Source organism: Pteropus alecto, unplaced genomic scaffold, assembly GCF_000325575.1.
Source record: "Pteropus alecto unplaced genomic scaffold, ASM32557v1 scaffold143, whole genome shotgun sequence".
Taxonomy (NCBI): domain Eukaryota; kingdom Metazoa; phylum Chordata; class Mammalia; order Chiroptera; family Pteropodidae; genus Pteropus; species Pteropus alecto.
Genome location: NW_006434828.1, coordinates 4,502,975 through 4,518,628, shown reverse-complemented (window position 1 = coordinate 4,518,628; position 15,654 = coordinate 4,502,975). Strand labels below are relative to the sequence as shown.

The window sequence follows — 15,654 nt, the reverse complement described above, 5'->3', positions numbered from 1 at the left end:
ACCTACGTCCAGATAATAAACAAGCTATGACTTGCATTGACTCCTAAACCGGCTAATCAACCACGAGAGGTGGCACTGTTTGGACACTGCACCCTGTGAGGCCCAGCAGGAGGCCGCCGCAGGAAGGACCACACTCACTCCCGACCTCTCCCTCCACGGCACGCAGGGAGAGAGTTTAGACACCGCACGCCACTCCGCTGGGAGCGGAAAGCATTCCCGCGCCACAGCTTTGCACACAGGACAAGGCAGGCTGACACATGGCTTCCAGATGGTGTCTTTCATGGTTTGGGAAACAGAAATTCAGTGAATCAACTGAAAACAAATCAAGATTTTACTAGATCAAAAAACTGGCCACTGACCAACCTTCGGACAGCTTAAAATCCCATCAGTAAACATCAGCGGTCACTTAAAACAGGACACGGTTGAAGCCTACACGGGCCTCCCCCCTGCACCACGCAGCAGGTGACCACGCCGCAGGTGACCACGCAGCAGGTGCCCTGCCGCACGGAGGGCACATTTTGATTTAATTAGCAGCCAGCAGAGAGCCACGAGGTGCACCCCCTGCACTCTCTCCAAGTTGCAGCAAACGAATGTAACGCCAGGGTGATGCTAGACGCTGGCGGCCATTATGAGGTAAACGCTGACTTAGATACACTGTGACTGGCGGTGCCTGGTTCTCTAAATCCACATGACAACTCTCAAGGAAACTCTGAAATGGTTTTAACATATCACAAGGAAGCGGCTGCTCTGTCAGCTTCGCTCCCCAAGGATCACTGCGGCCACCCCTCCGCCGGGCCTTCTCCGTGGCCCTCACGACTCTGGGGGGCCGAAACGGCCATTCTACATGTGGTGACCAGGTCGGCAAGGTCAGACTTCACCGCCACTCACAATCTGTCCAAGAAACCACCCCGAAGACAACTTTGTCATGGCACAGTTCTCATCTTTTTGATGAAAACATTCCTCCTTTTGTCATTAAACTAACTTCTAAAATGTCATCTCAAACTGTCATGAGACACCATTTCACAGCCCGCTGGACGGCTGGACTCAGAAGGTCGGGTGAGGGCAGGGAAGGGTGTGGGGAGGCTGCAGCCCGGAGCACTGCTGGAGGGACGCACATGCTACGGCCAATCGGGAAGAGTCTGTCGGCTCCTCAAACGAGTCGACACAGGGCTAGCACACGATTCCACCCCTAGGTTCACGGCTGAGGAACGAGCTTGCACACGAGTGTGCGCAGCGGCATTATTCACAGTTGCCAAAGGTGGACCGTGCACCAGCTGCTGAACGATGAGCAGAATGTGATCCATCCACAGAGGGGACGCTGTTCGGCCACCACGCGGAGGGCGGTGCTGACCCGGGCCACAACGGGGACGAACTCCCAGCACGATGCTCCGCGACGCGGCCGGACGCGCCTGAAGCGCCCAGCACGGCGGGAGCCGCACACAGAGCAAACCGCTGCGTGCGTGGAGCTGCGGGAGGGGGCTGGGGGGCGGCGGTGGACCTAAAGGCCGTGCGGCTTCCTCCGGACGTGCCGAACTGTTCCATGACTGACTGGTGACTGTCGCACAAGTCTATAAATACACTACAAGGACACTGACCTGTACATTTTAGATGGGCAGATTGCACGCTATAGGACACGTCTCAATAAAGGTATGAAGCATTTTCTACCCAACTTTACCCTTTGACGCTATTAAATATTGTTCAGGAGACAGAAGACCTTAGCTTCTGGCTTCAAGCCATCCTGACCCACGGGCCACAAGAATTAAACAAGCGTGTGTCGCCTAGGTCTAGAAAGAAAGCTGCAACAAAACGCACGCCGCTTACGATGGGGCAGGCAGTTCCGCGGGAACACCGCAGAGCGGCTCGCACGCACCGAGACGGCGCGGCCGCTGCACACCTGGGCTGGGGCCGGCCTCCTGCCCCGGGCCACCGGCCTGCTCGGCGGCTAAGCTGCTGGGCCAGACGACGAGAGATGAAATCGCGCGCGAGGGAGAACGACGGCCGCAAGAGCACACTCTCATCGGAGCGATCGGAGCGCAGCGAACGCGTCGGCCAGGAGCGCGGGCGTCGATGACGGAGTGCCACGCTCTGTGCACATCGCGCCCGCGGTACTGTCACACGACTGTGAGCGCGGGGGGCGTCACCCCACACGCGACGAGGTGCGGACGGCACGACGGCGCCAGGCGGTGCGTGCGGCTCCGCGGTGCCCTTGGGGACCGGCGTGCTACGCGAAGTCAGCCCCCCATCGCCGAGCGTCGTCGCGCGCCGGGACTGCACTGCACCCCACGCCTAATCAGCTCCACCAGCCCCTCTGTCCGCAGTTTCAGCTCTAGAAACATCTGCCATCGCCATGGCGGTCTACACTGACGGAAAACCAAGTTCATTTGCACAGGGAGACGGGAGATATAACTAAAGCCGGGTCATGCAGACTTCACCCTTCTGAAGACAACATCGTGAAGCCAGCGAGGGCGTCTCCCATGCTGGAGACAGACACGGGCCAACCCACCGCAGACTGCAGGAAAGACAGACGTGGCCCAGCGGACAGGTCTTCAGGTCGAGCTCTACGTTTTCCACTGAAGCAAAATATTAGCATTTCAAAAATAACTAAATGTCAAATTCTTCCCTAATAAAAAGGCCCCTTAAGTATAAACCTTCACTATCAACTAGGGGATTCCCTGCAGCCCCGCACGTGGCCGGTGCTCGCGACCATTTGCGGGTGGAAGCCAGTGTTTCCCAAGGTGTCAGCGGCACATCCGCCCTTAAGCAGTTTACGGACCCTACTGCTTAAGGCTTAAGAAAAAAATAAACCAAGTTAACAGACGTAAGACAGGTATGGACGGCCCCAAATCCCCACAACCAACAAAACAAAACACCTAAGTCCGAGGTCCGAAAACACCCTACAGTGAGCGGGGAGAGTCCAAGCGCCCTTCGGTCAAGATGCCGCTCCAGCCCAAGCTTTCCCTGTTCGTTCAGCACACAGTCACGGAGCAAGGCGCGGTCCCAGACACTGAACGTATAGCAGGGACTCAAATAAAGCCTTGCGTCCAGGGACCACCAGCCAGGCGTGGGACGGGGAGTACCCTCACTGCAGCTGACAGAGACCCACCCGGCCGGGGACCTCAGTGCTCCATAGCCCATGCCCCACACTGCAAGTCTGCAGCATCCCACAGGTCCAACAGCAAATGTCACCTGACCACAGTCTGTCTCTCCGGTCAAGCGTGAGGGGCGTGGGGTGGGAGTGGGGAAACAGACCAGCAGCAGACGAACGATGGTGGAGCAGAGATGGGGCACCCGGGTCGGAACCAGCCTTGATCTTTGGATCCTGGATCTTCGGAGCTGTGCCCACAGGAGACACTGGGGACAAAGGTGCAGGACAAACCAGCCGCCCCAGCCAGCCCCTCCTGGAGGGCAGTGGAAGCAGTGCTTCTGGGAGGCCGCTCCGCCTGCCGAGGGCAGGCCCAGGCCGCGTGGCTATCTGGCTATCATCTGGAGAACTGGCCCAGCCCCCTGACACCACTGGGGCTTCAGTCTTTCTTCCGGGACCGCCCTCCAGACCCACTGAAACAGCTGCCGCGGAAGCCTGCGAAAAGGCCGGGCTCCTCGGCATGCCCTCATCCGGGCGGCTCTGCTTCTCCGCCCTGAATCTGCTGCGGCCTGGCGGCTGGCTTTCATCAGCAACGCCGCGGAAGCTACAGCCCTGAATGCCTGGCCTAGGCCTCCAGGGACTTTACAGCTTCCACTGCCAGGTGAGCGAGGCTAGGCTGTTACTGGAGGGAGGTTCCAGATGGGGTCCTGGACTTGGGAGTGAGGCCACCCTAAACCACCCTGCCCCTCTGAGCCAGCCTGGACCGGAAGAACCTCCAAGGCAACACTCAGACATGCAAGAGCTAGTAAATATTGGTCGTTTTAAACTGCTGAGTTTTGGGGCGGTTTGTTATTGAGCAAAGCTAGCTGGAGGATAGGGCGCTTAGAAGCAGAATACAACTAACTTACAAAAAAGCTTAATTTTAACTCCTCCTAAAGGGTATGCATCAGCAGCAACACAACTGAAAAAGTACTCTACCCAGCTCGGGATCTGCAACAGCAGTTTGCGTCTGATTCCTGGTCACTTTCCAGGTACATCAAAATACCAAACACGGCAGTGGTATTTGGTTAATATAAACAACAATCCCAACTTATTAAAACTTCTACAAGTTCTAAATATTCTGAAATCCTTACACAACACTATCTCTTATTTCCTTAAGCATAAAACGACCCCAATACTTAGTAAAAGTGAACTTCCCATTCTATTTGTGACTCAACAATAAATGTGTGCTCTCTTCTTTCTGGAGTCTAGCTTTAGATAAAGATCATTAAGCAGAACAAAAAAAGGTGCTCTAAAAGCAAACTGTAATACAATTCCTTTCTTCCTTTCTTTCTTCTTTCCGTCTTTTAGAAATTCTGAACCTGTCATCGGCCTTGACCACAGCGGGTGTGTTTACCCAGGGTGGGCACATGGGGGAAATGCTCGTGAACGCTTGGCTGGAGAGATTTGGGCGTCCAGTGAATTCCCAGACCTGTAGCCTATTTCCTGCAGGTGACTCCTGGCAGAGGACCTTGGTGAAGAGGGGGAAGCGCCCCCTGCAGAGGGGCCCCTTCCAACACGGGAGGGGCTGGGAGGAGGCCGGACAGGCTCCACGGTTCCAGTTCCCACGGCCCTGATGAAATAACTGCATTTCCTACTCAAACAGGACCTGAACAGGGGCGTTCAGGTCCTGAATTCATACATGACCAATCTAGGCACGAGATCCTTGTCGTCACTCAGCCAGAGAGGCCGATGTGCCCAGGCTCCAAGCGTGGGGTGGCCACCCTCCCTGCAGCCCTGAGGCCCGTCCTCCCATCCTACCAGGGGCTCCCTCTGCCCCTCTTGTCTCCCCCACCCACTCCAGGCAACGTAGTCTGGATGGGGTCTAAGGGAGGTTCCTGTCCACGGCCGGCCCACGGCTCAATCATCTTTTTATTTCCCACGTGGCACCTTAACTTCTTGACAGAAAAACCCAAGCACCAGCAGGCCTCCTGCGACAGTTCATTCTCTTGTCCTTACTTTTGTGACACTAAGAACTGGAAAAGCTTCTAATGACATTATGGAAGTCAATATGAAAATATTTTTAAGAGAGAATATATTTATGCATTACATGTGAAAAGGATAATTTTTAGAAAGAACATTCATTCTGATGTCTTTTAGGAAATCAGAAAAAGTATTTTCTAATGTATTACGTGGGTCTTAAAGCTATTGTTTAAAAATACACACACACACACCCCACATACACAACTGTTTCTGTCAACGTTAGCAGCGCGATCTACTTTCCAGAAATTTCCAAATGAACGTGTTATCAGTGCTGACCAGAGAAACAGGCCGTGTTGGCGCTGGGCGACAATCCCTGGCTCGGCCCTCTGCCTGGTGAGTGTTCAACCCTCACCCCAGCCACCCCGAGAAGGGGGACTGTGCTCATCCTCACATTTCGGACAAGGAAGCTGACGCCTAGTGAGGCTAAACGACACCCCCTCACCGAGGCAGCCAGTGGCTGACCCAGGAAGACTGGGCAGCGGCCACGTGGTTCCGGTTTGCAGCCTGCAGCCTGAGCCAGCCCCTCAAAAGAAAAGAAGGGAGAGCCCAATGATACCAGAATTTCGAAGGGGAGACAGGGGAACACCACTCTCCAAACTAAGAGCAGAAACTGGGACACGCCGTTCCCAAGGGTTTTATTGTGTGTCACCAAAGCCACTCTTGGTCAACTTCACAAATAAGCAAAATCTAACTAGCAAATGGAATCTGGGACATGATACTGGACTATGAGAAAATATAAGGAAATATGCCTCCAAAAATCACGCTTCCTACCTCAATGTCAAACATCTCCACGGTGTTGTCCAGCAGCTTCACTCTGATGTGGAGGTGCTTCTCCTGCATCCTGGCCGAGGTCCCTGTCACCGCCCTGAGAGTCTGTAGAGGCTCGAGGGTGCTCACTCCCCCCGCGGTCTGGGCGCCCAGACGGGTCCCTGGGGTCTGCAGGACTCTGTATGTCCCTTCGATCTCCCCCATTCGTCAGCAGCTAAGAGCGAAGAACAGCTGAAACAAGACGAAACCCAAAGAATCATCACTGGCTATTCAGACATGAAACAATATAAAAAAATGATCAGGTACACGGGAATTCTTTGCGAATTTCTGCAACTCCTATGAGTCTTAACTGCATCACGATAGTTAAAAGGAGGTTATCTTCTACTCATATGTGGGTCAATGGGACACAAAACAATGACAGGCAACATCTCCAATATCAGCACCTCCTCGGTGCTTCTGTAAGCCAGGCAGCATGTAGCTCGCTGAGCCCACGAAATCTCACACGCGAGCCCGTCATCACTACTCACCTGGTGGAGAGGGGGTGATAGCCAGCCGCAGCCTGCACCGCCCTGGGCTGCGGAGCAGCCTGGCATACCCTCCCTCCTCAGCCCAAACGGCCACCGCGCTGACCACACACTGTGAGTGCTGGATGCAGCAGGGCACAGCACCCACACATGTCACGCAGCATTCAGCAGGTCCCTCGTCTCTGCTGACAAGGTGAGGAAAACGCCAAGAAAAGTAGCTGAAGACAGCAGGCTTGTCTCTGCCAGCTTTGCACCCCTTGCTTCTTTGAAGCCGTGTCTCGCCAGGCTGGAGTGGGTGCCACCAGTGCTATGGGAAGTAGTTCAGACATAGTGCCGAGTGACAGCCTGGGTGAGTGTCATGAGGGCTGCACACCCGGTGTCAGGAGGCACCTGCCACAGGCCAGGCCCTTCCCAGCAGCTGCTTTAACCCCCACCTCACGATAATCAGCATCGCTACCCAGGAGTGCCCCCTTGACGATGACTGCACTGAGGGTCCAAGTGGGTCGGGCAGCTGGCCCAGAGTGGCACCTGTGCCACGAGAAGGTCTCTGGTTTGAGCTGTGAAGTTGAACAGGGCTGATCATGCCATCATTTCCAGCAAAGAAAGAACAGGCTAAGTGTCGGCTAGAATCCAGTGATGCTGCCTGGCTTTTAATTATCACTAATATAGTTAGTTACCTTCTATTTATGGCAAATTTCTTTCTTAAATGTATGTATTTATGTTTGAAAGTCAACTTAAAGAAAAACACTTCACAATAAAAGCACGGCACAAACGAGTGCCAGATGGTTAGTCAGGAAAGATGCAGCCACTGCAGAAGTTATTTTATTTCACTTAATTATCTTCAAAAAGTCTTCTACTAGTTTGCAGGAAATTTTTTAGAAAACTAATCCTGCTAAATTCCCGGTCCAGTCCCTTGCAGGCCAACGTAACTGCTCTGAGTCCTCTGGCCCTTTTTTCTTTTTCATGTTTGTTATCGAGACAAACTCATGAACTTTTTATCTCTTGAATTAAGTTCAGAAAGCCTCTTGGTGACCAGCTGCCAAGCCACCCCTACTGTCCACCCCGAGAGGGCTTCCACAATCTGACCCACCACGCAAACAGCAGAGCGCGAGGAAGCGAGAACTCGCGGGAGCAGGGGATGCGAGCCGCATGGGCAATGGAGGGAGTCTGTCATCTCGCCAAACCCATCTCCGTCCCGATTCCTGCACAGATGAGCAGACCAGGCCCACCCAGGCACATGTCAGCTGAGCCCCGCGTTGGGTCCAGGTTGGCAGTTACCTGTCACCCTCAGAGCTCTCTCCAGGCTGTACGCCCTCTGAGAGCAGGAACTAAATTCTTTCTGTGAATGTTTTCTCAGCATTTACTTAATTAACGTCACTGGCACCAAAAAACATCAAAGAACTTGAGAAGTGAGTGCCACAGCGCGGGGACGTGAACGGAGACCCCACCGAGAAGCCATCTCCAGCGTGAGAACGACAGCTCACGCTCATCGAACGCTCCTCTGAGACAGGCCACAGGCGTCTTACTTCGGGCACCGAAGCAACCCTCCATCTCAAGCGACAATTCTGGAAACATATACAACCTGAAGATATTTCTAGAAGCCATTTTTCTTATTTATTCCATTGTATAATTCTCATTTATATTTTTTCTTAATAATAATTTTAGAGGGAAAAAAATTATTCAGGCTCTTTCTGGTCTACTCATTATAAGAAAGTCAATTCTAGACACATAACTCTGAGAAAGCTCAGGACAGCCAGTGTCCAGAGGTGCCCCTTCGGGTGAGAACACTGGGCGACAAGTTGGGGCGCTGGCCCTCTCAGAGCGGAGGACTGTCCGGAGCGCCTGGCGCAGGGGTCTGTCCTCTCTGTGACTCATTAAGCCATGCATTTGATTCATGCAATTTTTCTATAACTGTTCATTTTATAATAAAAGCATATTTAAAACAGTATACTTTTAATTTAACTTGGCTTCATCTGTCATAAGAACAAAAGGCAGAAGAGACGAATGAGAAATACTTTCCTTAGTTCAAGGAAGACTAAGACACAGCTCCCTAGATGAAGCCCCTCCTGGTTGTTCTCACCCAGCCCACAGCAAACATCAACACAGCTGATGCTGCAGCTCAGGCCACAAGACACTCCCATCCTGGAAGACAGACTTGCTTAAGACCCCGTGAGGGCCCTGCTGTGACAGTCTAGAGAAAAATCTGTTTGCTATTACACAACAGTAACACGTCATGAACTACCCATTGAATAATTACTCAGCTTTAAGTAGAGAACTTGGAGAAAGTTGGTATGTAACACCAATGCTGTGGATGTCACTTAACCTTGGGCTCAAAGACTGTTGATGTTTTAGGACAAGCAGCGTAAGTAGACACTTCCTGCAGAAACATGAGTTTGCTCATCCAACAGCCACTTTCTACAGTCTGACAATGGGAGAAGTGGAAGGAAAAACGTACGTCCCAAATCCATCTCATACAAATTATGACCTAACGGAACTTAATTTGTTTTGTTTTGCGTGCTTATAAACAAACATTATGAAGGCAAGGATATGCAAGCTAGACTAGAAACACAGCAAGGCCAGCAAGAGCCCTTGGCACACCAAGTGTTCTGCAGCCCTGGGACCCTGAACGTCGATGGCACTCCCGCTCACTTCTCTGCTGCTGCTGGAGAACCCTTCCCAAAGGCCAGAGGGACGTGGCGCTGTAAGAACCAGGGACCCGAGGGCCTCCCGGTTGTTTGCCCACCTTCCTTCCACGTGAACGAAATGCTGCGTGGGCTTCATTCCTAAAAGCGCCTCCAGTGGCTGGATCCCACGGCCACTGCTGACGCTCAGGGCTCCTGCTGCAAACCCAGCGCCTGGGCACACGTCCTCATTAAGAACAACTTTAAAAACCATCCAGACACATTTCCACCTTGAACTTGGAAAAACAAGGCTCGAAAGTCTGCCAAGGCTTTGTGTGATGGCATGTTGATGCAGGTTCGTAATGAATGCACAACTGGGGGTGCTGGTAGTGGGGAGGCAGTGTGTGTGGGGGGCAGGGGTGTGTGGGAGCTCTGCACCTCCACTCAGTTTGCTGTGAACTACGAGCCACTCCAAAAAAGTCCAGTTAAAAAAAAAGCTCTGCCACGGAACACGTAACTCAGAAGGGACAGAGTCAGGGCCGGGGCACAGCCTGCAGCAGCCGGGAAGTCAGCACGTGGACCCCGCGTGGCCACCCATCCACAGCGACGCGGCTGCTGAAACGCCCGGTGTGCAGAAGCACCCACCTTCCTTGAAACATTTTTGGTTGCCTCTTTTAGGAGGACCAAAAAACATATAGCAGGTGCTTGAATGACGTCATTTTGTTCAATATTGTTTCGTTATTACGTTGATGAGAAAGAAAAAGACTGACTTCTATGTGGGGACCCTGTCCGTGGGGTGTGTACTCTCCCCACGTCTGGTTCCCCACGCGGGTTCCTCCCGCGTCCCAGAGACGTGCCCGTGGGGGTGACTGAATGCCCAGACTGTCCAGCGATGGGAGGACGGCCTGAGCAGGGTGGGGCCCCCCTTGGACCCCGAGCTCCGGCAGGGGCTCAGCCCCCGCAGCCCTGAACCGGAAGCGGCGGGGGAAAAGAGTCATCGTCCTCGTCTGTCTTCATCTTTCCTAAACGTCTGCAGACCTTGCCCTTGCTTCGTGTTTCACATCAGAAGCGTTTGGGGTCTTTATGTAGAGCTGGGTGATGTCCGGTGGCCGGAAACGTGCCGCAGGAACATAGCCTTTGGTCACGTCATCAGCCTCTGGCACAACTGGTTTCATTACACGTCGTTGCACATAAAGTCTCAGTTTCTGAGACCCTATCGATGACGTGAGGACCCGCTGTGTTCCTACACTGACCACCTAAGGAAGCAGAATGTGGCACTTATTTTCACCAGCGTCCACTGAGTCTGAGCCCCGCAGCAGTCCGGGGAACGTAGTCCCACTGCCGATGATACCCGCGTGGGATTCCCACCCAGCTCCTTGAGGCTGGGCTGCTCTACCTCTTTATTACAGTGTAGCGAGGGATGAACCCTTTTTTATTCCCTTTTTATGTAGAGCTGGGTGATGTCCGGTGGCCGGAAACGTGCCGCAGGAACATAGCCTTTGGTCACGTCATCAGCCTCTGGCACAACTGGTTTCATTACACGTCGTTGCACATAAAGTCTCAGTTTCTGAGACCCTATCGATGACGTGAGGACCCGCTGTGTTCCTACACTGACCACCTAAGGAAGCAGAATGTGGCACTTATTTTCACCAGCGTCCACTGAGTCTGAGCCCCGCAGCAGTCCGGGGAACGTAGTCCCACTGCCGATGATACCCGCGTGGGATTCCCACCCAGCTCCTTGAGGCTGGGCTGCTCTACCTCTTTATTACAGTGTAGCGAGGGATGAACCCTTTTTTATTCCCTTTCTACTAAGCATGACCGGCAACTAAGTAATTCAATCACTGTTAAGGAACCGGAGGAAAAAAACAGTCAGAATTTGCACTGCAAGGCGAAGCCCCAAAGAGCTGATGAGAAACGGCTGGCAGCTGGAGGGCAGGCGGGCGCCGGCACGCACGCCCACGGGAGGGTGCCAGCTGCACAGACGCCGCCCTCCCCAGCGCACAGCTTCCCTGTCTGCTGGAAGCTGGCATGGCTGAGCACGGCAGAAGCGTCTGGCGCTGGAAACCTGGGGGGAAGGCGCTGCAGCCCACCGGCACACACTGCTCCAGAGCTGCGCGCAGCCTCAGGACTGACGGCAGCCCAAACCCTGGGCCGCGCTGTCCCCCCGGCACCAGGAAGGGCAGTCGCAGTCCACCTCAAAACCTCTGCTGCCAGAAGGGCACCTCCCATAAAGAGAAGGGTGTCTATCAAGGTGCGACAAAAAGGGCCAAATAAAAAGGCAGGCCCTGGGGGAAACCGAGGAAGGGCGCAGCAGCCCAGGGCTGGGGGGTGGAGAAGCCTGGAGGCAGCACACCTGGGATCTACTCCCAACTCTGCCATCAATGCCCTCACTCACGCCCGCCGCGCCCGGCAGGCTTTTACTCTGGCAGATGGGGCGGGGGGCAGGGAGGGCTCCCCCCTGGAGTTGAGATCCTTTTCAACTCCAAGAATCCATGATTCTGTGCTAACACAGCTCAGTGTGAAAATAAAATGAAAGGTGTTCTTGACTCCCATTAACGTGGAGTAGTTACTAGCCAAAAACAAACCAAACCTCATAAAACCATGGCCCTCCCCACCGTGTGAATAGTGGCTGAAGCTCGCAGACAAATGCAGCACCGATTAGTGGTCCAAAGAGATGACTCTGGACGCAACATTTGCAAGCCTTACAATTTACTTTTTAGGTTTTATAAGAACTGCCTGATTACTAAACAGATGTCAATGTTTTTGACCTTCAACCATCAGGTATTCTGATTTTATATTCAATAAAATTCTATTAACTGAAAAAAAAAGTTTTAAGAGCCAAAATGAACCTAGTTAACTGACTGATTCTCAGCTTTTTTTGGTACAAAGCCGCCCAATTTAACGTCAAAATCTTCACAAAAGTAGGAAGACGTCCATATGCTGCTTTGGTGTGAAAGCGAATAAGAGCGAGGTCCAAACGCAGGCGCGTGGCACACTAACTTGTGTTAAAAGAGGAGGAACACAAACGCACACATTCGCTCTGATTCCAACGACAACAGGATGAACCCAGACTAAGGAGCGTGGTTACCTGTGGGGGAAAGGTGTTGGGGAGACAATGCTGGAAACTCTGCCGCTTCTAATAGCGTCTCATCGTGTTGACTTGGGAACCTTGTAAATGGTTTTACATGATTAAATCAGTATTTTAGAAAAGCAAGCCCTAAAAACTCAAAATAAAACAGATAATCCTAAGTGAATCTTAAAACAGTGGCTAAACTTTGAAGAGAATTAGTTCACGCGACTTTAAGACTCAGAAACTTCATTACACACACTAATGAAATGTAGCCTCAGCCCTAAAAGACCACAGGTGAAACCAGCATGTTCATATTCTCTGGGGAAAATGGTTTCATTTCTTCAATAAATGGCCGAAAAAAGTGGGGTGGAGGCGATAGAAACTATTAAATTTAAAATTTAAAAACTGTTACTTGCCAAATGCTACATGTGCCCTTATTTGAATCCTGAGTCAAACACTCATTGGACAGTCCGGGAAAGTGAGCGCCAGCCCTGGGCGGGGCCTAGTAGACATTTAGCAGCACAGCTGACTCCCTAGCCGGCCCTGTGCACACATGAAGGGAAAGAACCCTCTTCAAGACGTACACTAAAGTGTTTATGGATAAAATGGAGCAATGTCTAGGACTCACTGAAATAATCCCAGGAGGCAGAGATCAGTGGAGGGGACTACAGACCAAACAAACAAAACCCCCTAAACTACTGCCCATATGTGCTGTGGGTTATTGAAGCTGGGTCTGGTATATTGTTTTCTCTACTTTTGTGAATGTTCGAAATTTTCCATAAGTTAAAACACACACACACAAAACAGATCCAGCAACAATTTTCAATGTATATAAGGGTTCGAGGAAGCCCTGGGATAGGGCATCACTGAGAGGGAGTAAGAGAGTCCTACGCGACAAAACGCTGGCCCAGCCCCGTCCTGTCCTGTGGAAAATCGCAGCCAGAGAAGGAAGCCACAGACCAGTCTGTGAAGAGGTGAGGCCAGCAACCAGTGTCCTGGCTCCCAGGCCAATATAACATTGTAAAATTTTCAAGATTAAAAAATAAAACAAAAAAACCTGACTTAAAACTGTACGTCCATGTCCATGTACTATAAATTCACTCTGTGCTACCTCCACTTTGTCATTATTGTATTTTTCAGTTCTAAAATGCCCATGTTTTTCTTTCCATCTTCTATTTTTCCCCTAGACTTTCTACCTTTCCATTTGTTTCGAGTACCCTGAGTTCTCAGAACATTTTAATAGCTGCTTTAAAGTGTACTTTAGTTTTTATTGCAATCTTAACTCGCCACAAACTTAGCAACTTAAAATAACGGCCTTTTATCATCTCGGTCTCCACGGGCCGGAAGTGTGGGTGCAGTGTGGACCAGCAGCGTTCTCTGCCCCGGGTCTCACGAGGTCTAACTCGAGGTGTCCACTGGCCTGGGGTCTCGTGTGGTGCACTGGTGCAGCACACACTCCCAGGCTCATTCGGTTCTGTGTGGGTACTGGACATAGGCCCCCAGTCCACGCCGGTCACGCTCAGCGTCCAGAGGCCGCCTGCACTCCTCAGCTTCCCCCACCTTCGCAGGCGGCCTGCTGGACCCTTCGTGAGCTTCACTCTCTCTGTGGTCCCTCCCGCTGTCAGCCAGAGAAAGAGCTCGACTTCAGGGCTCATGTAATTAGCTGAGGCCACCTGGAGAGTTCAGGACACCCTCACACATTTACGATTAGCTGACCAATACCCTAAGTTACACCTGCGAATGCTTTTGCAATGCAGTGTAACACACTCCCAGGAGTAACGCTAGTGGATGAAGGTCGTGAGGGCCGCAACTCTGCCTGCCATGAAGTTCTGTCCGATGACTCCAACGCTGGCAGCTTCTCGGCCTCAGCCTGTCTCTTCTCTCGTGAGGTGTATTTCCCCGGTTCTGTATATGTTGGGTAATTGTGGATTGTATCCTGGACGTTTTAAATATTGTGTGGTTGGTTATGAGGCTTTGGGTCTTGCTGAAACCATGCATGATGCTGGTGTTTTGCTCTGGCAGGCACTGGCTGGCCGGGTTCAGGATGCAAGTCCCAACTGGCCTTTTGTGGGCTGTGGCCTTGGCATCAGCTCCAGCGTCACGAGCTGTCCCCCCGTAAGCCATGACCTCGTGGCCTGTGTGGTTTCCAGGCAGTGGTCCACCCTCCGTAGAGTTCCCAAAGTCTCTGGCAAGCTGTTGGGGGTCAGACCCATGAGTGGCAGCTCTGCATTGAGCCCCAAGGTTCAGAAGCCACTTCGGGGATCACTTTTCAAGCTCTTCCCTCTCCACGATCTCCCTGCATCTTCTCCAGCGGCCTGGGGCTCCTCTTCTCAGTCCTCCAGCCAGGAACCTAGGGCTTTGCCTCCGCTGCTCTGCCATTTGCTTGCTGTGACTGCGCTCTGGTCTGGGACCAAGCCGCAGGAGGAGAGAAAAAAGCAGTAGGGGTCCCCCTACTCCGTCAGAGTGCTGCCACAGGACTGCGTGGAGGACAGGGAGAGGAGAAAAAGTGGGGCTTCCCCCTACTGTCTTCTGGAGCCCAAATGAGGACCCTCCTCCCAAAGCTCTCTGGTTCGTGCCCGGGGCCCACCGCTGGGCTTCCAACACCAGAGACCAGGTGGGGATGCTGGAGGGAAAACAGACTCCCTGCTGAAGCAGCGCACTTAAATCGTGGCCTTTGTCCCCAACCCGCCTGTAACCATTTACTTGTTAGTCCTCAAACAGCTCCATGCAACTGTCCAGGCTTTGTAGCCAGTCAGGGGGAGAGATGGGCAGACCGTGCTCGCCCCACCCACTTGGAGCTGGAGCTGACGTCCACGCACATTCAGACACGCTGGCGGTGGTTACCCTGGGCACAGGGAGGAGGGCTGCTTTTTATTTCCTTCTTTCCAGTGTTCTGTATTTTTTAAATTGTCAGAGATGATGAGTATCCATCAGTGTCGCTTCAGAAGTGTCACTGGTGGTCACTGTGGCATGACACTGCCCTTTCTCTGTCTGAGGGGAGGCAGGGACAACCACCCTGTCTCTCCAGGAGCTGTGCCTGCTCCCTTCTGAAATAGTTCAAATAAAAATCAACACTTTCAGACACCCTGGGACCGATTTCTTGTTCAGATACAGGCACGTGCTGCCTAATGACCGGGCACGGTCCAAGAAGGGCTTCGTCAGGCGATTTCACCATTGCACAAACGCCAGAGCGGCTCGCACGCACCGAGACGGCGCGGCCGCTGCACACCTGGGCTGGGGCCGGCCTCCTGCCCCGGGCCACCGGCCTGCTCGGCGGCTAAGCTGCTGGGCCAGACGACGAGATGAAATCGCGCGCGAGGGAGAACGACGGCCGCGAACGAGGCGCCGAAAACGACGCGAGCTCCAGACGCACGGGGCGGCGCTGGCGTCACGCGGCGCCGGGGTCCGCACACTTTTTAAAAATGAGGAGGAAGAGCACACTCTCATCGGAGCGATCGGAGCGCAGCGAACGCGTCGGCCAGGAGCGCGGGCGTCGATGACGGAGTGCCACGCTCTGTGCACATCGCGCCCGCGGTACTGTCACACGACTGTCAGCGCGGGGGGCGT

The 15,654-nt window shown here is 53.0% G+C and overlaps 1 protein-coding gene across 7 annotated transcripts in view; it reads right to left on the bottom strand.

The window, feature by feature from the left end:
- FARP2 (FERM, ARH/RhoGEF and pleckstrin domain protein 2) overlaps nucleotides 1-6,103 on the bottom strand; it is a 69,969-nt gene extending 63,866 nt beyond the window's left edge. For all 7 annotated transcript variants that reach the window (XM_025045444.1, XM_025045446.1, XM_025045447.1 and 4 more), the window contains exon 1: nucleotides 5,876-6,103. In XM_025045444.1, coding sequence (XP_024901212.1) covers nucleotides 5,876-6,076 — 201 coding nt within the window. In that variant the 5' untranslated portion in view covers nucleotides 6,077-6,103. The remainder of the gene's footprint in view (nucleotides 1-5,875) is intronic.
- Nucleotides 6,104-15,654: the final 9,551 nt, after the last annotated feature.